The following is a 24,291-nucleotide window of genomic DNA, read 5'->3' as shown; positions in this document are numbered from 1 at the left end:
CACTAAATGTTTGCTGATACAATCATTTCCCCAAGGTATTAAAAATGCATTGCGTTTATTATTCTGGACTTAATAGACTGACCACACTTAGAAGGAAACAGAAAAATCCCTACAAGTACACCAAAATGATATAAAATCTCAAATGATCAGAACATGTACAATTATTTATTAGACTTTTCTGATTAACCAAGGAAAACTACTTCATGCTTTCAATGAAGCATAAGGAAACTAAATTTCCAGAAGGTTCCGTGGCCCACACCAAGCCACGGAGCTGTCAAGTAAATTAGTTTGCGCTAGACCCTCCCTAGGACTCCCAAGTTTTCTTCTAGCTCTTTCCCCCAGTGTCACATTGCTGCCTAGTCTCAGGGGAAGGGACTGTGTTAACCCAGGATGCTCTCTGGAGATTGATAACTAGAATGACAGGATCTCAAGGGCTGTGATTCTTTTGTTCTTCCTCTCATCTGGTTGCCAGGCAGAGAACAATTCTGACTGAATATACTATTTAATTATTGCAGTTAATCATACCGAGAATCAACAACATTAATCATTAAAAAGGAGAAAAAATGAACAAAACACAATGTATAACCATCCTGATTTCAAGCCCAAGGTGTCACCACCCATTCAGCTCTGAGCCAGAAAATTACATAGCAACAATAAAGGACAATTAGATAAATAAGAAAACCTACCAGCCCATTCTCCGGGTTCACTTACCTTGGTGCGGAGGATGAGTGGCAGGGGCAATAAAATCAACAGAGTGAACACTACAAGGAGAAACCGGCGATAAACTAAAATATAACTGAAGAATTTCATTGTCCTGAACAGGTGCCTTCAATAGTGTTCTCCTCAAAAAAAAGGCAGACGTTAAATAGCCAACCTGGATTAATATTTCTCTAGCCCATCATCTTCATTTACTGCCCCAGACTCACCAACACGAGTTAAAATTAAATCTCAATTTTTATTGTTTTACTGTCACAATTCACATGGAGAGATAAGCCCAAGAGCGTTTGCGAGAAATCAAAGACCATTTTCTGTTATGTTTTTGAAGGGCAAAACTGTCCTTATTTAGTCTGTGCACATTAACTGGAATATGAACTGGCCAAGTCTAGGAGAAGGCAAACCATGAGGCTGGTTGAGTCTGCCCACAATGAGGCCCCTCCCTACCTTCTGATGTTCCCTGAATTTGAGGCGCCACACTTGCGTGGTGCCTTGGGCAGGTCTTTACTGGGTGCCTCCAGTACCCTTTCCAGTGAAGCTCATTTTCAGTTTGTGAATCGAAATAGCAACCCCAGTAGTAGGAATTCCAGTGTGAAAAGGCAAGTTTTTGCTACAGATGGGTTTTTCTGGGACTTCTCAGATAAGGTATTGAGGCAGCTAAATGCACTGCCTTTGTGGAGTTTGGCTCAGAGGAGACCTCCTGACCGCTCTCATTTAGGACTTTTCTGTTCTCATTCAAAAGATAAATACCACTGCTTCTGAGAGTGAATAGTATTTTTCTCCACAGTAGCACACTCAATTGCACAATAATTTCTTCACTGTTCAAAAGCAAAGTTCCATGTTTCTTGAACCCTATGGCCTCTTTGGATAGGAAACCAAAAGTTACCATAAAGTCTTCCATAAGCCCTCACCTGTAAGACTTTTTCAGAACTGAGTTGATACTATTGTGCTGATACTGACTATATTGACTAGGTAATTATCAGGGAATTTGTACAGAGATAAGTCATTACGGCCATTCAAGAGGAGTGTGTGTACGTGTGCGCGCGCGTGCGTGTGTGTGTGTAAACGGGAACTGTTCTGACAGTGACATTGAGGATCTGTTTTGAAACACCTCAGGGCTAGGGACTCACTGGTTAGTTTCTCATTGTGTCGTAAATTAATCATCCAACAAACCTCAACTAAACAACTACTATGCACCTAGCCCTAGGTATAAACAAAACACATTTCCTTCTATAGTCTATAGCCAATTTCCCTAGCCACAAATAACCTTAGTTTTATATAATCTGTGGTTAGCATTTAGACCTTATTTCTAATTCCCCATTAATGTAACTCTGCCTTCTTTTCCCATCAAGAAAGATAATTCTTTCACCAACACTCACCTCGCTGTACTGTTAATGTGGATGAGAAAACATTTTTTCCCCTCTAAAAGTCTACATTTCTAAAGATATATCATATATAGTGATTCAGGAAAATCAGTAAACAGAAAAAAAGTCTCCAAACCAGAAAGGCACATTACATCTTGAATTTCTCAGGTGAAAAAATGGGAGGGTAATTATAAATAATAGTAGTAAATAGTGAGCAGTAATAAATGAGCAGTAATAATAAATAGCGTTAAAAAACACATTAAAGGAGGAGAGTTATTTAAAGCAGTTTTGATACTTTTTTTTCTATATAACAGTACAGTTCATTGCATGCTTTTTTTATATATATTTTTTGAAGAAACCATGTCTGTTCTCAGATTTCCTTCAGCCACCTGGTGAGACCATCTGAGCCTCACTTTCTCATCTTAGAAGATCTTACTCTGTGAGACGATAACCAAAAATGAAAAGGTATTTGTGTGATATTTAATGGAAATGAAGGCCTATGCATGCAGGGAACAGTGGCACTCAAGCCAGACAAAGGCTAAAGGTAAAACAATTGACATTTTGTCAGGGCCTCCTTTCAGTGCACTGTTTTCTCTATTCTGGCTCCCATTTCTCACCAGATCAAGTCTTACAGGTCCCTCCTATTACGGCCTGAGGTTCTAGCCAGCTCCATCTTCTGTGGCTGCCCTTTATCACAAAATGGTTCTACCTTTTCTTTACGTCCAGCCAATCTCCTTTTCCTCAGGGGTTTTCTCTCCATTGTTGTTGAGATAAAAGATCTGAGAAAACAATTCACACTAAACACAAAAGACTAATATGAGCGGCACACCTCTGCAAGAGCCAGCAGGGAATGAAACTCTAATGGGAGACTTTGGGCCCCTTGGAAACACATCTTAAGGTATCTTTCAAATCACATCACGGTGCTAACCGGTACCACAGTTGTCAATTTTCATCTCTTATTTGTATAGAAAAACATAAATCTCTCTTACTACATCACAATTGTGCTGTTTTATCTATCTGACCTAAAATGAATCACACCATTGTGTAACCATGCATTAGTCCATTTAAAACATCTTCTCTATGAATATAAAAATATTACAAATATTGTTCATCCATTTACAATCAATCATCTACTTTGTGTCAGGAAGGTTACCACCTCATTTAGTCTTCAAAACCCAATACAATTCATTCCTATACACTAACAATGAAAAATCAGAAAGAGAAATTAAGGAAACACTCCCATTTACCATTGCAACAAAAAGAATAAAATACCTAGGAATAAACCTACCTAAGGAGACAAAAGACCTGTATGCAGAAAACTATAAGACACTGATGAAAGAGATCAAAGACAATACAAACAGATGGAGAGATATACCATGTTCTTGGATTGGAAGAATCAACATTGTGAATATGACTGTACTCCCCAAAGCAATCTACAGATTTAATGCAATCCCTATCAAGTTACCAATGGCATTTTTCACAGAACTAGAACAAAAAATTTTACAATCTGTATGGAAACACAAAACCCTGAATAGCCAAAGCAATCTTGAGAAAGAAAAAAACTGAGCTGGAGGAATCAGGCTCGCTGACTTCAGACTACACTACAAAGCTACAGTATTCAAGACTGTACGGTACTGGCACAAAAACAGAAATATAGATCAATGGAACAGGATAGAAAGCCCAGACATAAACCCACGCACATATGGTCACCTTATCTTTGACAAAGGAGGCAAGAATATACAATGCAGAAAAGACAGCCTCTTCAATAAGTGGTGCTGGGAAAATTGGACAGCTACATGTAAAAGAATGAAATTAGAACACTCCCTAACACCATACACAAAAATAAACTCAAAATGGATTAAAGACCTAAATGTAAGGCCAGATACTATAAAGCTCTTAGAGAAAAACATAGGCAGAACACTCTATGACATAAATCACAGCAAGATCCTTTTTGACCCACCTCCTAGAGAAATGGAAATAAAAACAAAAATAAACAAATGGGACCTAATGAAACTTAAAAGCTTTTACACAGCAAAGGAAAACATAAACAAGATAAAATGACAAACCTCAGAATGGGAGAAAGTATTTGCAAATGAAGCAACTGACAAAAGATTAATCTCCAAAATTTACAAGCAGCTCATGCAGCTCAATAACAAAAAAACAAACAACCCAATCCAAAAATGGGCAGAAGACCTAAACAGACATTTCTCCAAGGAAGATGTGCAGATCGCCAACAAACACATGAAAGGATACTCAACATCACTAATCATCAGAGAAATGCAAAACAAAACTACAGTGAGGTATCACCACACCAGTCAGAATGGCCATCATCAAAAAATCTACAAACAATAAATGCTGGAGAAGGTGTGGAGAAAAGGGAACCCTCTTTCACTGTTGGTGGGAATGTAAATTGATACAGCCACTATGGAGAACAGTATGGAGGTTCCTTAAAAAACTAAAAATAGAACTACCATATGACCCAGCAATCCCACTACTGGACATATACCCTGAGAAAACCATAATTCAAAAAGATTCATGTACCACAATGTTCATTGCAGCTCTATTTACAATAACCAGGACATGGAAACAACCTAAGTGTCCATCGACAGATGAATGAATAAAGAAGATGTGGCACATATATACAATGGAATATGACTCAGCCATAAAAAGAAACGAAATTGAGTTATTTGTAGTGAGGTGGATGGACCTAGAGTCTGTCACGCAGAGTGAAGTAAGTCAGAAAGAGAAAAACAAATACCATATGCTAACACATATATATGGAATAAAAAAAAAAAAAAGATTCTGAAGAACCTAGGGGCAGGACAGGAATAAAGATGCAGACGTAGAGAATGGACTTGAGGACACAGGGAGGGGGAAGGGTAAGCTGGGACAAAGTGAGAGAGTGGCATGGACATATATACACTACCAAATGTAAAATAGATAGCTAGTGGGAAGCAGCTGCATAGCACAGGGAGATCAGCTCAGTACTTTATGTCCACCTAGAGGGGTGGGGTAGGGAGGGTGGGAAGGAGACACAAAATGGAGGGGATATGGGGATATATGTATATGTATAGCTGATTCACTTTGTTATACAGCAGAAACTAACACAACATTGTAAAGCAATTATACTCCAATAAAGATGTTAAAAAAAAAACAAAACACAATGAGGTTATCACCTCACATCGGTCAGAATGGCCATCATCAAAAAATCTAGAAAAAAATAAATGCTGGAGAGGGTGTGGAGAAAAGGGAACCCTCCTGCACTGTTGGTGAGAATGTAAATTGATACAGTCACTATGGAGAACAGTATGGAGATGTCTTAAAAAACTAAAAATAGAACTACCATATGATCCAGCAATCCCACTACTGGGTATATACCCTGAGAAAACCATAATTCAAAAAGATACGTGTACCACAATATTCATTGCAGCACTATTTGCAATAGCAGGACATGGAACCAACGTAAATGTCCATTGATAAACGAATGGATAAAGAAGATGTGGCACATATATACAATGGAATATTACTCAGCCATAAAAAGGAACGAAATTGACTTATTTGTAGTGAGGTGGATGGACCTAGAATCTGTCACACAGAGTGAAGTAAGTCAGAAAGAGAAAAACAAATACCATATGCTAACTTGTATATATGGAATCTAGAAAAATGGTACTGATGAACCTAGTGGTAGGGCAGGAATAAAGATGCAGACGTTGAGAACAGACTTGAGGTCATGGAGGTGAAGGGGAGGCTGGGACATTGTGAGAGAATAGCATTGACATATATACACTACCAAATGTAAAATAGATAGCTAGTGGGAAGCTGCTGCATAGCACAGGGAGATCAGCTTGGTGCTTTGTGATGACCTAGAAGGGTGGGATAGGGAGGGTGGATGGGAGGGAGGCTCAAGAAGGAGGGGATGTGGAGATATATGTATGCATATAGCTGATTCATTTTGTTGTACAGCATAAAAGAGCACAACACTGTAAAGCAATTATACTCCAATAAAGATGTATAAAAAAAAACCCCAATACAAGGGATTGGTACTGTGTGTATTTTTAGAATTGTTTCTGTTTACAGATTTGGAAACTAAAATTCAAAGAGGCCAAGTAAAATTCCCAGGTACTAAGTGGTATGACAATGATTTAAATCCAGTTATTTCTGGGACCTAAGGCAATGTGGGTTTTTTTTGGTACTATGTCACGTGTCTACCATAATGACTATTAGTTTGACACTACACACTAAATCCTCAAGCCTAGCATTTGTATATATGTACATGGTTTGGTTGGGTTAGGGACTGTAGCTCTAGGGCTTGCTTTCTTAATGTCCATTGAGACTTATGATTGGACATAACTTATGTGAAAAGCAGGTTCAGCCACAAATAGATTCCTTCTTTATATATTCTGCTTATTTTCATAAAGACTTTAGATACTTAAGTTGTGTAGACAATCAACATGAGGGGAAAGGAAACCAGATTTTATGTGCCATCCCTGAGAGATCCCAGGCTTCTCTCAGGCTTGTTTTCTGGTTTTCTCTTTCTTATGCCATATTTACTCTCAAATTTGTGCTCTTCTTCAGGCCTTTCCCTCTTCCAAGGAAATGCTTCCCTTCTCTGTCTTTAAATCCCACCCATCCTTGAAGTTTGACCCAGTAGACTCACCTCAAATCTGCTGCTTTCTATAAATCCATCCTGACAATTCCTGACTTTCCATGGACCCAACTGGGAAGCTTCTTTGGCCAACTGTGTTCAAATAACCTGGAGTGCTTGACAAAAGTGCAGAGTCCCTGCCCTACTGGGTCAAAATGTGGCTTCATGTTTAGTTGGCTCCCTACATAGTTTTTATGCACACTAAAATTTGAGAATCATTGACATAGTATCTGTAAGATGCATTTTGGCCTGTGAGTAGACACACTGACATTAATTACTGTTTTAAAAATGCATGTAAGTAAGTCTTAAATTCTCAATAAACCCTAGCAAAGCAACAAGTGACTACTCAGTGAAAAATTTCTCTAAATTTGCCTATAAATATAGATAAATGGGAACAAATTAACCCCATTGCTTATATAGTATGGGTTACAGGAGCAGTTCTTCAATTAAGTATTTAGGTTTTCAAAGACGTATGGCTTATTCAATGGGGGAATATTTGCTCCATTCCAAATGTACCCATAAATACTTAGATGAGAAAGTGTATATGCTGAGTGTATGCTTTGACCAAGGGAAAAAAAGTCAAAATGCTTTTACTGTTGGTGAAAGCAGCGAGGCACATTTGTATATAAAAAGACCACATTGGCTTCATTCTTGGAATTTGTGGATGCCAAAGTGCATGCCAGTTTGACCTTGATTGCTATTGCTGAGACTATCGAGGCAGGAATGTAAGACAGATTTTCTCTTCACAGTCATTTGTGTCTAGGCCTTGACTAGTCCCTAATTCTGAAACTCACTCATCGTGTATCCCCATTTATATATTACAGTTATCAGCATAAATTCTATCATATCCAGACACTGCACTGTAAAGTGTTTACTCCCTGAGTTCCGTATGTGAGCTGTGCCCTAAAATCTTTTCAGATACTATGAAAACTAAGATAATTTTTTTTCCCTCATAATTAGCATCCAGTAGTCATTTACTTCGGCACTTTTTAATATTTTCGATTTCTTCATGCTCACTGTTCTTTTCTTTAAGGTGATGAATTCTCTTGACGAAAGTGAAATGTACAGATAATGCATGTAGTGCAATTTCCAGGCCCATATCAATGAACTGTATCAGTTTTTATTTTCATTTCCTAAAATAAAGGATAAAGGCATTACCTAGGGTAGGATAATCTACCCTAGAGACTCCAGGTTCATGTGCAACTCCCTAGACACCTAAATTGGTATCATTCATTATTAACCTCAACTTCAATAATCATTCCTCCAATTCCATGAAGTAAATGACTGACTGAACAGAGAAAGACTGAACTGTGTCCTATGAGGTGGTGACCTGAACTCCCATGAACCGAGAAGCAAAGCAAATTCCACAAGAGGCGGATCTATTTTTGGCAAGAACAGCAGCTTCCTGGACACCTTAGCACTCCTGCCCAGACACAACTGGTCACACCCTCCACCGGGGTGCACGGGATGGTTTTCTCTTGGCCAAGCCTGACCTTGTCTTTATCTTGGGCTCTCTGGGGATGAGAGGGGAAAATTCAGGGATGGAGGAAGGAAGAGGGGGATGTTGGGGAGAACGGAAGAGAAAGGACATTCTGGAGCACTTAGCACATTGTTAGAAAAGGAAACTGAATAAAGCTACTCAAAAATGTCTAGAACTCTGTTTACTCCCGCTCCCTGCTTGTCTCTCACCCGCCTGCCCAGTTGCCTTATGAAACAGTCCTATTCCAGCAGCGTTCACACAGGAGACAGTTTGGGGCTCCTCATGAGAACTTTCAGGGTATGCAGAGGTGACCCAGGACTCCCAAATGTAGCATTTATTGTCAGCACCTGCATGGGAAAGCAGACCAGAGTTTAAGGTGCTCTGAGAGGATTGCTCTGACTCTAGGACTCCAAAAAATAGAAGCTGAGGACCCACAGAAACAGATCACATAGAACAACCCTGTGATCCCAGCTGATCAAAGTGGTCACTTCTTTTCTAGGGTCAAAAGGATTTCACAGGGTCCAATTAGGCAATCAGAAACTGTTTTGGGTATAGCTCAAGAGACCAGTTTAAAGAAACTAGAAAGGTAAAAGTTTTCCCCTGGAAATCTTAGTGCTGCTATGAATTCACTGTTTTGTTGCTCATAGCCAAATGGGTCCATTTTTCTCCCTCAGAAAAAAATTGGTATTTCTCCCACCATTTTTGCTACCAAAAATATTGTCCATTTGAGCTCGGTACATCTCTTGTCCTTGATGACAATGAAAAGAAAAAGTTTCTAATGGTGATTTCATTTTACGTGTAGCAAGTGGCATTGACACAATCCAGCTTACTGTCAAGCTGACCCATCTTCCTTGGAAATTAATTTTTACCTAAATGTGGAATATTTCACCATATGTCATTAACATGAATACATAAAGTCAGCCGGGGGCCCTCTTGCAGTAATTTTCTGCTGGCATAGCTACAGCATTCACTACTCTTCACCACTTGACTTCTTTGTTACTATTTGGGTTTGGTGGCTTTCGGTTCAAAATGGTTGCTTATGGAGGCAACTCATCGTTTAAGGGAAGGAATTGTGTGCCTCGTGACTACTTACACAACCTTATGAAGAAAAATACCAACATTTATTCTGACAAGTTATTTATGCTTTCATTTTTGTCCATTTTCTTTACCATAGACTCACAGAGGTACATTTTGAGAACAATATTTTCTTCTTCATTTGTAGGACTGTACAGTTAAACCACATTAATGGACAGACCATGAGGGGTCAGCTTAGTTTATGCTTTTGGCCTGGATAAACATGACATAAAATGATAGGGGTGAGGAATAGTTTGAATTCTGGGAGGTTTTAAACGAAACAGGGCTAATAAAATAGACTCTTGTAGTGATTGCATTGATGTGAATAAGATACTGTGCCTTCTTCACAAGGGACCTTGCCATCGAATGGGGAAGACAGCATGTATACAGCCAAGAACTCCTGGTGGCTTCGTAGAGCATAAGACAAGCGCTATGGGAGGGCAATTAATTCTAAGCACTCTGTTATCTTTCATAGTCACTAAAATAACTAATTATAAAATTTCACGGCAAGAGTCTTGATCTAATATGGTTTTCTCTACTTTTAGAGAATCGTAGCATCTCTGGTTTGGAAAATTGTTCTAGCTCCCCCCCACACCCCGCGGAAATATCGGTGCCCAAAAGCCCATTCTTTCCCAGCCCATTCTTGAATGACTCATCCCTCATTCCATATTTAAATATCCCCTCTCTTCTCTGTTAGATTTTTTTTCCCTGGAAGTTGAGCCAAAATTTGTCTTCCTGTAGCTTCCATCTACTGTTTTAATTCTGCTTTTTGGGATCATTGGGGGGGAAATCAAGCTGCTCTTCCACATGACAGCCTTTATATATTTGAAGTCTTCCCTTACCCGTTTGCTTCAACTATTTCTCACGTCTCAGATTTTAAGTTTCTTCACAGTCTTGGGAGCTCATCTTAAATTAAGAACAGGGACTCGTTTTTTTCTATATCCCTGGCTGGTGCCTGAGTTCAATGCTCTATTGCAGATGCTGTTTGGCAGACAGGAGCAGAACTGGACTATCATCTCCCTGGTTCTGGATGTGGTTCCTATAGCAATGCCGGCTGCATTTGCCCCATGACATTGCTGAAATATTTTGAGCTTGCTATCCCATAAACTTTGAAAATATTTTTCTATGTGCTATAGCTAAGTAATCTCTGTCTTGTCATCTTAATAAATACGGCAAATTTTCCCTATTAATTTTCATCTTGTTAGATTTTTTACTCATGCTTTAAATTGCCATGACTTCTGTAATTCATCACATGCATGCTATACACATATTTAATGAGTGTCCACCCCATTTTTATTCAAAATCATTGATAATGTATTCAGCAAGCTCCCTTCTCCAAGTACCTCCCTTCAAGTTGACACTCTCGCATTAGAAAGTAGCTTTTGGATACTATCATTCACTCAGGCCTACTGAATCATCTCCCTTTCTAGGCAGATACCTCACTCTCTGATACACATACAGTTAATAGCAATGACTTTTGCCCTGTTGACAATCAGGATGGTATTTTCCTGTCTTTGAGCACAAATTCACATTTCCTATAAAATTTTTGAAATATACCTTCCCAGAAACTTAGATTACACATATGATTATGTCCACCTTTCCACTCCTTGGCTGGCAAAAATGCCAACAAGGACATAAACAGTTTTTTCTAAGGCATAAGTTACTTTCAACTTCACAAACCAATTCTTCTTCTATACTTCAAAATACGCATTTGTCTAGGTAAGAAATGTTAGTTAGTATACTTATTGTGGCATTGATTTCTTCAGACAAAGAAGGATTATCCATCAATCATTATTTAAAAATTAGAAATGTTCATTTCTTCTAGAAAGGAAATGCTGTCAGTATTAAATATGTATGAATGCCTATGTGTGACTCTATAAACAGTCAACCAGGAAATCACCTGTGGAGTTAGTGTGAACCTATTAGTACTGGAAACCACTAGCATATTTCCTCCAGGCCATTCTTTCCTTTCTTTTCTCCAGTAGGGATGTTACCTCCCGGGCAGATTCAGCACCAGCCACTCAGCGATCTTGGCAGTCTGCTGGGGAAATAGAAAACCTGGACTGGGAAGCAGCAAGGCTGAAAGAGTGGAAGGACCTCAAACGCTCCCCTCAGGGGAAGGAGGCATCCCCTGAAATTATAAAGACCCAAGGAAAGAAAAATCAAATTACTGATGGCTAGTATTTTGTCATACCCTTGATTTCCAATGGCAATCTCATTTTTACTGATGAGGCTTCAGGAGGTTAAGTAACTTACTTAAGGTTACTCAAACCAAGTCCAGATCCAGATTTGTTTGATTCCAAAGCTTGTGCTCTTTTCACCCAACTCACCACTAGCTCTGACTTCATATGGGACAGCATACTTGGATGCCAACTAGTGAGGAAGGCACAGAGGACAGGGCTCCAAAAGTGAGCCTATCTAAAGACACAGGAGCTAGAGTCATTTCTGAGTAGCCTGTCTTGTTTGCTATTGGGAATGTGGGAAACGGAGTGCAGCCACTGAAAGGAGGGGTCTACAGAGCACCCTGGTCAATTGCTCTTATGTTGAGCCAGCTGTCCTGCCCAGATGAGTAATTTGTTCTTGGATCAGGAACTGAAAGCGGGATGCAAATACATTAATTTATAAAACTTGGCAGAGATTGGGGGGCGGGGGTGGCAGCTTAGTGGCCATGAAGGTGCCTGGTGTGGTGACCTGAGAAGCTAACATATCAGGCTCATGACTAGGGCGACAAATTGTACCAGTTTTCCCAGGACTGAGAGTTTTCTGGGACATGAGACTTTCGGTACTAAAATTAGGAGGGTCCCAGGCAAACTAGAATGTGGAGGATTACATCACTCTGTCATGGCATCAAGAAGGCTCCCCGCCCCCATCAACCAGCGATCTGAACATTATGTTGTCTCTGTCTTCTCATCCCCACCTCCCCACTGCATCCATTATTGAGGTCTCTTTACTTTACCACTGCAATGCTCTCAAATTTCTCATCTCCCTCATCTCCAAGACCACTGCTCTTTGTTCAGGCTCTCGCCATCCCCTGCGATTACTGGCCTCCTAACTGGTCTATGTCTCCATTCCTAAAAACTTTGCCAATGATACATCCTCCACAGTGCCACCAAAAAGATCTTCCCAAATGGATCTGACCACATTACTTTCCTGTTTGGACATATCAATGCCTCTCCACTATGGGAAAAAAAAATGCCTAGTATTCATACATAATTTGAAAGGCCCTACAGAGTATAATGCCAGTCTGTGTTTTCATCTTCATCCTTTTGCACTGCCCTGTTTCACCTTTGATGTTTTTCTGTAAAGCAGTTTCCCAACAAATTATCTGCAGTCTCTTCTCCCCTAAAACCCATATTCTCTTACATGTTCAAGCCTCTGCATCTGATTTTTATGCAACTTGGAGCATTATTCTAAGGTTTGGCTGTATAGAAAATTTGTTGTTCAATGGTCAGTTTAATCTCTCTCAACTTCAAGATTCTTTCCATATCTAAAAGATTCAAGGCAGCTGTCTGCTATTCCCCTATCCATACTTTCATAAAAGACTAGTGCTTGATTTTCATCTCTTGTAACACTCTCTCGATCTGACAGCTTCATGGTAACTCTTGTCGTCTTAACCTTGTTCTCTAGGTCCTGTTGGCTTAGTTAATGTATCATTATGACAGCTGATAGATCAACTCTTTCATATTGAGAGAAGCACTCCAGTTGTTTACTAAATATTGTACCTGCATGGTTACTACAAGTTTGAAAGTTCCTTCCATTTTTCAACTCTTCTGTGACAGTGGCTATAGCCTCCGACCATCTTTCCTCATTGCCTAACAGCTTCTCTGTGGGCAACCTCCAGATAAATAAATTTATCTTTGTAGGCTTCATTATTCACCCTTTAAAAATCAAGGATTTCTATTATATGATCTCACATCTCTTCCAGGTATTAAATTCTATATCTCCAGGCCTGAGTTATAGTCGAAGAACTTCTTTTCAGAACACACAGTAAAATTTTCCTTTCCAAAAATGTAGAAGTCTCAAAAATTTCTAGAAAAGTCTAGAGATTTCTAACTTTTGAGGCTATGTTTCTCCTAAAAATGAAAAATACTATTAAAAAATAAAAGAAACTATCCAAAGTCAATCCAAATAAGTAGTCAAGAGATTTGCTACCTAAAATAGGTTTTAGCACAACCTATTATTATATAACCTCAAGAAATCCTCTCTACATAATATAAAGGAAACTTTAAGATAATTTTACACAGAATCATTAATCTTCTCATAGACCCAAGGACTTGCTATGATCACGCATCTTGGAAGATGTTTTCATAGACATGGAGGGAACTGTTCCTCAGGACTGACTGCTTTGTCGTATGTTTTCACTAATTATCTAGCAGCCAGTGCTTGGTCTGGGAATGTGCACTTTGAACTTGGGTGAAAGGAGCAACTGGTCAAGACTAACTTAGAAGCAAGAAAAAATCAGGCACAAGTAAAACTACGCTCTAAAAATAGAACTACCATATGACCCAGCAATTCTACTCCTGGGTATATATATGAAAAAACAAAAACACTAATTCAAAAAGACACAGGCACCCCAATGCTCATAGCAGCATTATTTTCAATTGTCAAGATATGAAAACAACCTAAGTGTCCATCAACAGAGGATGGGTAAAGAAGATGTGGCATATATAAACAGTGCAATACTACTCAGCCATAAAAAAGAACAACATTTTGCCATTTGCAGCAACATGGATGGACTTGGAGGGCACTATGCTTAGTGAAATAAGTCAGACAGAGAAAGACAAATACTGTATGATATCACTTATATGTGGAATCTAAAAAATATGACACACTAGTGAATATAACAAGCAAGAAGCCAACTAGCAGATACAGAGAACAAACTAGTGATTGCCAGTGGGGCGGGGGGGCAACATAGGGATGGGGGAGTAGGAGGTACAAACTATTGGGTGTAAGATGGGTTACAAGGATGTATTGTACAACACAGGGAATATATTTTGTAATAACTGTAAATGGAGTGTAACCTTTAAAAATTATATTTAAAAAAGTAAAAAAATAAAAGAAAAAGTAAAACTACTATGATGAGGTACCAAGACACTCCAATGGGGAAAGAAGAGTCTTTTCAATAAATAGTGCTGGGACAACTGAATATCTACATGCAAAAAAATGAAATAGTGCCTCACACTATATACAAAAATTAACTCAAAATGGATCAAAGAACTAAGTGTAAGAATCAAAACTATAAAACTCTTAGAAGAAACATAGGTTTAAATATCTGTTACCTTGGATTTGCCATTGGTTATTTGTTTGTTTGTTTTTGTTGTTGTTGGCTTTAATCTAGTTTTTATATATAATTGACTTATTTAGTTTCATGTGTATAACTTAATCATTTAATATTTGTACATGTTGAAAAATGATCACCACGATAAGTCTAGTTAACATTCATCACCACGAATGGTTGCAAATTTGTGTGTGTGTGGTGAGAACTTTTAAGATTTACTCTCTTAGAAACTTTCAAATACGCAATTAACTATAGTTACTGTGCTGTACATTACTTCCCCATGACATTTATTTTTTACTGGCAGTTTGTACCTTTTGACCACCTTTCCCCATTTCACCCAGCCCCCACACCCCTGGCATTGGTTATTTTAGATATGATACCAAAAACACAAGTAACCAGAGTAAAACTAGAATAATTGAACTTCATCAAAATTAAAAACTCTTGTGCTCCAAGAAAGTGAAAAGACAACCCACAGAATGGGAGAAAATATTTGCAAATCATATATCTGATAAGGGTCGAGTAACCAGAATATATAAAAATGATTACAACTCAATAATAAAAAGATATAATAACACAAATAACATAAATAACAATTTTAAAAAACTGAGCAAAGGATTTGAATAGGCACTTCTGTACAGAAGGTACACACATGGCAAATGTGCACATGAAAAGATACTCAAGATCACTGGTCACCAAAGAAATGCAAATCAAAATCGCAGTGGAAGACTGCTTTATACCCACTAGGATGGCTAGAATTAAAAAGGACTGATGACAATAACAAGTGTTGACATGGATGTAGAGAAATTGAACCCTATACAAGGTTGGTGGGAATGTTGAATTGTACAGTCACTTTGAAAAACAGTCTAGAAGTTCCTCAAAAAGTTAAACACCAGGTTACTATATGACTCAGCAATTCCACATTTAGGTATATACCCAAGAAAAAATGAAAACATGTCTGCACACAAAAACTTATACATGAATGTTTACAGCAGCATTTTTCATAATATCTTTGAAAAATGGAAACAACCCAACTGTCCTTTAATGATGAATGGATAAACAAAATGTGGTATATCCATACAACGGAATATTATTCAGCCATAAAAAGGAGTGAAATTCTGATACATGCTACAACATGGATGAACCTTGAAAACATTATACCAGATAAAAGAAGCCAAACACAAAAGTACACATGTGGCATAATAACATATGTATAAAATGCTCAGGATAGGTAAATCCATAGAAACAGAAGGTAGATTAGTAGTTGCCAGGGGTTGGGGAAAGGGGCACAATGGGGATTAACTGCTAATGGCTATGGGGTTTCTTTTTGGTTATGAAAATATTCTGGAATTAGACAATGGTGATGTTTGCACAACTTTGTGAATATACTAAAAACCACTGAATGGTATATAATATAATGTTCATTAAGAGTGAACATTATAGCATGTGAATTGTATCTCAATTTAAGAAAAGGTAAAACTCCACTGTGTACTTGTGCAAGAATGAGAGAATTAGGCAAATAATGTCTTTGTCTTATTATTAAAATAGTTTGACCTGGCAGACCCTCTGAAAGGGTCCTAGAGACCCACAGGGGTCCCTGAACCACATTTTGGGAAGTGCTATACTAAACAAATAAGAGATAATCTATTGTTATTCAAAAGAAGTTTGTCTTATGAGGGAGGTAGTCAGAGGTGTCCATTAAATTTGATGTTGATAAAAAGAAATCTTTTACTCAAAGAAGTCTGCTATTCAAAAAGAAAATTGTAATTGCTAAACTCTAGAACATGGACACTTCTGTGTTATGGTAATTGCAAACACAGGTATCATTGAGGTAGCCAAGGGTAGGACTCAAACCTGGAGAGTTTTGAGAATAAAAAAAATGCTGTTAATAATTCCTCTGGGGCTATCACAGACAAATTGCATCATGTGGTCCCCTTAGCCAGGGCAGAAACTGAGAATAAAACTGGGTCTAAAAGGAAAGATTTTGAATATTTAGAGGGCCTGGGGAGAATGTCCTGCTTAGAGGGAATGACATGGCAAAAGGAATGGAGGTTGACATGAGCAGACTGGCTCATGGTATAGAGGACTTTTATAAATCCTGAGAGCTTACAGATAATTTTACTAAAAATTTTAAACATTTAAAGAAATATATTTTCTGAGTGTCAAAAATTAGTTGAGTTACAAGAATGCCTGTTAGAGACGGATCTTCTCTATGGTCCTGATAGACTTGCTAATTCACAGGCCACAGGGCTTAATCCCATTAAGAGAATAAAATGCATTTTTGGTGAAAGTAACGGGGAAATTCATGCCTCCTCCATCAGAGAGGACCACTGGAGGGAAGTAATTTAATTAAGGCCACTGTCCTTCCATGGATAACAAATAAAGCAGGGATTGCAAACCCAATGCTTTCAGACACCAGACTGTCAGATATGAAAGGGAAGAGCAGGCTGGGGACCTCGGTAAAAGTGAAAGTAGATGGCCCATTGAAAGAGGCAGCCATCCTCAGAGCCAGATGGCATGAGACACGACAGGTCCCAAATTATCTGATTTTTTTTTTTTTGATGTTTCAAAAGTCAGAAACATACTCTTTTATGTGAAATGTCCTGATATATAAATGTTTGCAACTGATTGAATATGACTCTAATAGAATTAAAGGCATGAGTGTGATCCTGTCTGTGATTCTTCCAACCAAAATTCTGTCCTGTAACCCATGGCATAGGATCAATCTAAACCTAGCCAGCTACACATCACAGGAAACATGGATGCCTCATAGCACAAATCCGCACCATTAATTAAGAAAAAAACCCATCAAAGCCATGTCTAATTGAGGGTCAAAGCATCCTCGTATCCCAAAAGGAGCACTGTTTATTGTACATTGTAGCTAAGCAATCTCTGGAATATAAAATGAATCTCCCATGAGTTATGCTTGGGGATGCACTTATAGATGCATTTATTATTGCAACATTAAGGTGAATTAACTATATGCTATAGAAGCCAAACTGAAGTTGGACGTTCGAATCTTATAATTCAAATCCTTATATCAGAGATGAGCAACTGAACTTTCATGGATGAAAGCCGACTTAAGCCATGGTCACCCTAAGACAATGCTTGTCTCACCTCTGCATTCCACTGTAATTTAACATCCCATTATAACATAACACACAAGCAGTCTGATAGTATATCCTATGCCCACTCCTTACTTATAAATTATGTACATTAAAATTAAACAAAATAATCTACTTTTTATAGGGAAAAAGATTGCAATGATGACTTTGTCCAAAGCTTGCCATTCTGACCATTTCTTCTTGATGATCCAAGACTTGAAATACAGTGTTCCTTTCCAGAAGGTCAGTATTTATCACAGCATCAGTAGGATTCTGCCACTTCAAGGAGTTAGATTCAGACAGCCAGTGAATGTGATTATAGATGAGGGTCAGTGCTTTGAAACTAGTCCCTACCAGAGAATCTGAGTGAGGTGATCTATGAAATCCCCATGCCACCAGCAGCTTTAGAGAGAGGAAACAGCAGTGCCCAAGTCACTCAACTTAAAAGAAAGAAAAAAGGGAACAGGGAGAGAAAGGGAGAAAACAGACTGAAATCCCAGCTGTAGAATCAGTCAACTCAAATAATTTCAGACTGAAATCTCTGCAGATGCCCAAATGAACTCTTTGGGAGATTTCTTTAGAATTCTGCAAAAATACCAGGGTAGAAATTGAAAATCCAGTAAGCCCTGCATTGGATGGTTTGCTGCAAGGCCCTCTGATCTGCATGCCAATGTGAAACCAGGTTGAGGGCACCTGGCAGTGAGCCCTGGCACATGTAAGTGAGGCTTCTGCTAGAAGGACCAGTGGCAGACAACTCAGCATCCCAAGGAAATGGGTGCTATGGGCACCAACTACTTTGGCATGTGATGGGTGGTGCCTCCAATGGAAAGATAGAGGCATGAAAGACCAGTAAATGATCAGCTAGATTTAATAGTTTTTAAAAAGTGCTAAAAAAAAAACCCCTATATCTGCATGCACCCCAATGTTCATTGCAGCACTATTTACAATAGCCAAAACATGGAAGCTACCAATGGATAAATGGATGAATGGATAAAGAAAATGTGGTATAATATACAATGCAATATTACTCAGCCATAAAAAATAATGAAATAACACCATTTGAAGCAACATGGATGGACCTAGAGATTATCATATAAAGTGAAGTAAGTCAGACAGAAAAAGACAAATAGCATATGATATCACTTATATGTGGAATCTAAAAAAGTGATAAGATTGAACTTATTTACAAAGCAGAAATAGACTCATAGACATACAAACTTATGGTTACCAGAGGGGATGGGGTAGGAGATAAATTAGGAATATGGGATTAACCTATACACACTACTACGCAGAAGATAGATAAACAACAAAGACCTACTATATAGCCCAGGGAACTATATTCAATGTCTTACAATAACTTATAATGGAAAAGAATCTGAAAAAGGAGATATATATATATATATATATATATGTGTATATATATATATATATATATATATATATATATATATATATATATGGATAACTGAATCACTTTGCTGTACACATGAAGCTAACACAGCATTGTAAATTAACTATACACTTTCAGTTTTTTAAAAGTGGCTTTTCCTTACTTCCAGTCACCTTCCCCCTCGTTCCCCATGTTCCTCATGCCTCAGAAGACCCTGCTTCTTTAGCCCATAAATACCCATAGCCCCTTACCTTCCAGAATATGAATTTGAGATTTGTTCTTCTTTCTTTTTGGCTCCTGCCCTGTCTTGGCTGCTTTGTGAATAAGCCCTCTTTTTGCTGCAAACCTCGGCCTCTCGGTGTTTTGGCTTGCTGCACAGTGGGCAAAACAAGTCCAGTCCAATGCCAGTGCTGGGGAAGAGTCTTGAAGAACACCCTAGCTGTGGATCGACCCTTCTTTTATATGCTGAAGGAAGAGTGTGTTGAAGGTCAGTGACTTCATTCTTGTAGAACCAGATGTGTTTATAAGGAGTCAGGCAACAGCAAGAGAAAACTGTGGGCCAAGTACTCCCCTGCCTCCTTGAACTTATTCCTTCAGGACGGAAGCTGTGTGGCTGGCAGGGTCTTGGTGCTTCAGCCAGGGGTCAGGCCTGAACCTCCAAGGTGGGAGAGCCGAGTTCAGGATATTGGTCCACCAGAAACCTCCCAGCCGCACGTAATATCAAACGGCCAAAACTCTGTCAGAGATCTCCATCTCAACGCTGAGACTCAATTCCACTCAACGACCAGCAAGCTCCAGTGCTGGACACCCCATGCCAAACAACTAACAAGACAGGAACACAACCCCATTCATTAGCAGAGAGACTGCCTAAAATCATAATAGGTTCACAGACACCCCAAAACACACCACCGGACGTGGTCCTGCCCACCAGAAAGACAAGATCCAGCCTCATCCACCAGAACACAGGCACCAGGCCCCTCCACCAGGAAGCCTACACAACCCACTGAACCAACATTAGCCACTGCGGGCAGACACCAAAAACTATGCGAACTACAAACCTGCAGACTGCGAAAAGGAGACCCCAAACACCGTAAGTTAAGCAAAATGAGAAGACAGAGAAATACACAGCAGATGAAGGAGCAAGGTAAAAACCCACCAGACCAAAAAAATGAAGAGGAAAGAGGCAGTCTACCTGAAAAAGAATTCAGAATAATGATAGTAAAGATATCCAAAATCTTGGAAATAGAATGGAGAAAATACAAGAAACGTTTAACAAGGACCTAGAAGAACTAAAGAGCAAACAAACAATGATGAACAACACAATAAATGAAATTTAAAATTCTCTAGAAGGAATCAATAGCAGAATAACTGAGGCAGAAGGACAGATAAATGACCTGGAAGATAAAACAGTGGAAATAACTACCACAGAGCAGAATAAAGAAAAAAGAATGAAAAGAATTGAGGACAGTCTCAGAGACCTCTAGGACAACATTAAATGCATCAACATTCAAATTATAGGGGTCCCAGAAGAAGAAGAGAAAAAGAAAGGGACTGAGAAAATATTTGAAGAGATTATAGTTAATAACTTCCCTAACATGGGAAAGGAAATAGTTAATCAAGTCCAGGAAGCACAGACATTTCCATACGGGATAAATCCAAGGAGAAATACGCCAAGACACATATTAATCAAACTATCAAAAGTTAAATACAAAGAAAAACTATTAAAAACAGCAAGGGAAAAGCAACAAATAACGTACAAGGGAATCCCCATAAGGTTAACATCTGATCTTTCAGCAGAAACTCTGCAAGCCAGAAGGGAGTGGCAGGAAATATTTAAAGTGATGAAAGGGAAAAACCTACAACCAAGATTACTCTACCTAGCAAGGATCTCAATCAGGTTCGATGGAGAAATTAAAAACTTTACAGACAAGCAAAAGCTAAGAGAATTCAGCACTACCAAGCCAGCTTTACAACAAATGCTAAAGGAACTTCTCCAGGCAGGAAACACAAGAGAAGGAAAAGACCTACAATAACAAACCCAAAACAATTAAGAAAATGGTAATAAGAACATACATATCGATAACTACCTTAAATGTAAGTGGATTAAATGCTCCAACCAAAAGGCCTAGACTGGCTGAATGGATACAAAAACAAGACCCATATATATGCTTTCTACAAGAGACCCACTTCAGACATAGGGACACATACAGACTGAAAGTCAGGGGATGGAAAAAGATATTCCATGCAAATGGAAATCAAAAGAAAGCTGGAGTAGCAATTCTCATATCAGACAAAATAGACTTTAAACTAAAGACTATTACAAGAGACAAAGAAGGACACTACATAATGATCAAAGGATCAATCCAAGAAGAAGATATAACAATTATAAATATTTATGCACCCAACATAGGAGCACCTCAATACATAAGGTGAATGCTAACAGCCATAAAAGGGGAAATTGACAGTAACACAATCATAGTAGGGGACTTTAACACCCCACTTTCACCAAAGGACATATCACCCAAAATGAAAATAAAAAAGGAAACACAAGCTTTAAATGACACATTAAACAAGATGGACTTAATTGATATGTATAGGACATTCCATCCAAAAACAACAGAATACACTTGCTTCTCACGTGCTCATGGAACATTCTCCAGGATACACCATTATCTTGGGTCACAAATCAAGCCTTGGTTAATTTAAGAAAACTGAAATCGTATCAAGTATCTTTTCCAACCACAACGCTATGAGACTAGATATCAATTACAGAAAAAAATCTGTGAAAAATACAAACACATGGAGGCTAAACAATACACTACTAAATAACCAAGAGATCACTGAAGAAATCAAAGAGGAAATCAAAAAATATCTAGAAACAAATGACAATGAAAACATGCTGGCCCAAAACCTATGGGATGCAGCAAAAGCAGTACTAAGAGGGAAGTTTATAGCAATACATTCCTACCTCAAGAAACAAGAAACATCTCAAATAAACAACCTAACCTTACACCTAAAGCAATTAGAGAAAGAAGAACAAAAAACCCCCAAAGTTAGCAGAAGGAAACAATTCATAAAGATCAGGTCAGAAATAAATGAAAAAGAAATGAAGGAAACAATAGCAAAGATCAATAAAACTAAAAGCTGGTTCTTTGAGAAGATAAACAAAATTGATAAACCATTAGCCAGACACATCAAGAAAAAAAGGGAGAAGACTCAAATCAATACATAGAGAATCCTAAAGATGCTACCAGAAAACTACTAGAGCTAATCAATGAATTTGGTAAAGTAGCAGGATACAAAATTAATGCACAGAAATCTCTTGCATTCCTATACACTAATGATGAAAAATCTGAGAGAGAAATTAAGGAAACACTCCCACTTACCATTGCAACAAAAAGACTAAAATACCTAGGAATAAACCTGCTAAGGAGACAATAGACCTCTATGCAGAAAACTATAAGACACTGATGAAAGAAATCAAAGACGATTCAAATAGATGGAGATTGTTCTTGGATTGGAAGAATCAACTTTGTGAATTTGACTGTACTCCCCAAAGCAATCTACAGAGTCAATGCAATCCCTATCAAACTACCAATGGCATTTTTCACAGAACAAGAACAAAAAATTTCACAATTTGTATGGAAACACAAAAGACCCTGAATAGCCAAAGCAATCTTGAGAAAGAAAAACGGAATTGGAGGACTCAGGCTCCCTGACTTCAGACTATACTACAAAGCTACAGTCAGCAAGACAGTATGGTACTGCAGAAAACAGAAAGATAGATCAATGGAACAGGATAGAAAGCCCAGACATAAACCCACGCACATATGGTCACCTTATCTTTGATAAAGGAGGCAAGAATATACAATGGAGAAAAGACAGCCTCCTCAATAAGTGGTGCTTTGAAAACTGGACAGCTACATGTAAAAGAATGAAATTAGAACACTCCCTAACACCATACACAAAAATAAACTCAAAATGGATTAAAGACCTAAATGTAAGGCCAGACACTATCAAACTCTTAGAGGAAAACATAGGCAGAACACTCTATGACATAAATCACAGCAAGATCCTTTTTGACCCACCTCCTAGAGAAATGGAAATAAAAACAAAAATAAACAAATAGGACCTAATGAAACTTAAAAGCTTTTGCACAGCAAAGGAAGCCATAAACAAGACGAAAAGACAACCCTCGGAATGGGAGAAAATATTTGCAAATGAAGCAACTTACAAAGGATTAATCTACAAAATTTACAAGCAGCTCATGCAGCTCCATATCAGAAAAACAAACAACCCAATCCAAAAATGGGCAGACGACCTAAATAGACATTTCTCCAAAGAAGATATGCAGATTGCCAACAAACACATGAAAGGATGCTCAACATCACTAATCATTAGAGAAATGCAAATCAAAACTACAATGAGGTATCACCTCACACCAGTCAGAATGGCCATCATCAAAAGATCTACAAACAATAAATGCTGGAGAGGGTGTGGAGAAAAGGGAACCCTCTTGCACTGTTTTGGGGAATGTAAATTGATACAGCCACTATGGAAAACAGTATGGAGGTTCCTTAGAAAACTAAAAATAGAGCTACCATATGACCCAGCAATCCCACTACTGGGCATATACCCTGAGAAAACCATAATTCAAAAAGAGTCATGTACCACAATGTTCATTGCAGCTCTATTTACAATAGCCAGGACATGGAAACAACCTAAGTGTCCATCGACAGATGAATGAATAAAGAAGATGTGGCACATATATACAATGGAATATGACTCAGCCATAAAAAGAAACGAAATTGAGTTATTTGTAGTGCGGTGGATGGACCTAGAGTCTGTCATACAGAGTGAAGTAAGTCAGAAAGAGAAAAACAAATACTGTATGCTAACACATATGTGGAATCTAAAAAAAAAAAAAAAAAAGGTTCTGAAGAAACTAGGGGCAGGACAGGAATAAAGACGCAGACGTAGAGAATGGACTCGAGGACACGGGGAGGGGGAAAGGTAAGCTGGGACGAAGTGCACGAGCGACATGGACATATATACACTACCAAATGTAAGATAGATAGCTAGTGGGAAGCAGCCGCAGAGCACAGGGTGATCAGCTCGGTGCTTTGTGACCACCTAGAGGGGTGGGATAGGGAGTGTGGGAGGGAGATGCAAGAGGGAGGGTATATGGGGGTATATGTATACATATAGCTGATTCACTGTGTTATACAGCAGACACTAACACACC

General features: G+C 38.5%; 1 protein-coding gene across 2 annotated transcripts in view; it reads right to left on the bottom strand.

Moving 5' to 3' along the window:
• SLC13A1 (solute carrier family 13 member 1) overlaps positions 1-24,291 on the bottom strand; it is a 208,408-nt gene that overhangs the window by 73,452 nt on the left and 110,665 nt on the right. The window contains exon 1 of one of the 2 annotated variants that reach the window (XM_059933492.1): positions 712-810. The exons of the other annotated variant lie outside the window; for it this stretch is intronic. Coding sequence (XP_059789475.1) covers positions 712-810 — 99 coding nt within the window. Of the gene's footprint in view, positions 1-711; positions 811-24,291 lie in introns of those variants that run through there. 2 annotated transcript variants of the gene reach the window in all.

The sequence above is a fragment of the Balaenoptera ricei genome, chromosome 9 (assembly GCF_028023285.1).
Source record: "Balaenoptera ricei isolate mBalRic1 chromosome 9, mBalRic1.hap2, whole genome shotgun sequence".
Taxonomy (NCBI): domain Eukaryota; kingdom Metazoa; phylum Chordata; class Mammalia; order Artiodactyla; family Balaenopteridae; genus Balaenoptera; species Balaenoptera ricei.
This window is presented reverse-complemented; position numbering and strand designations above follow the sequence as displayed.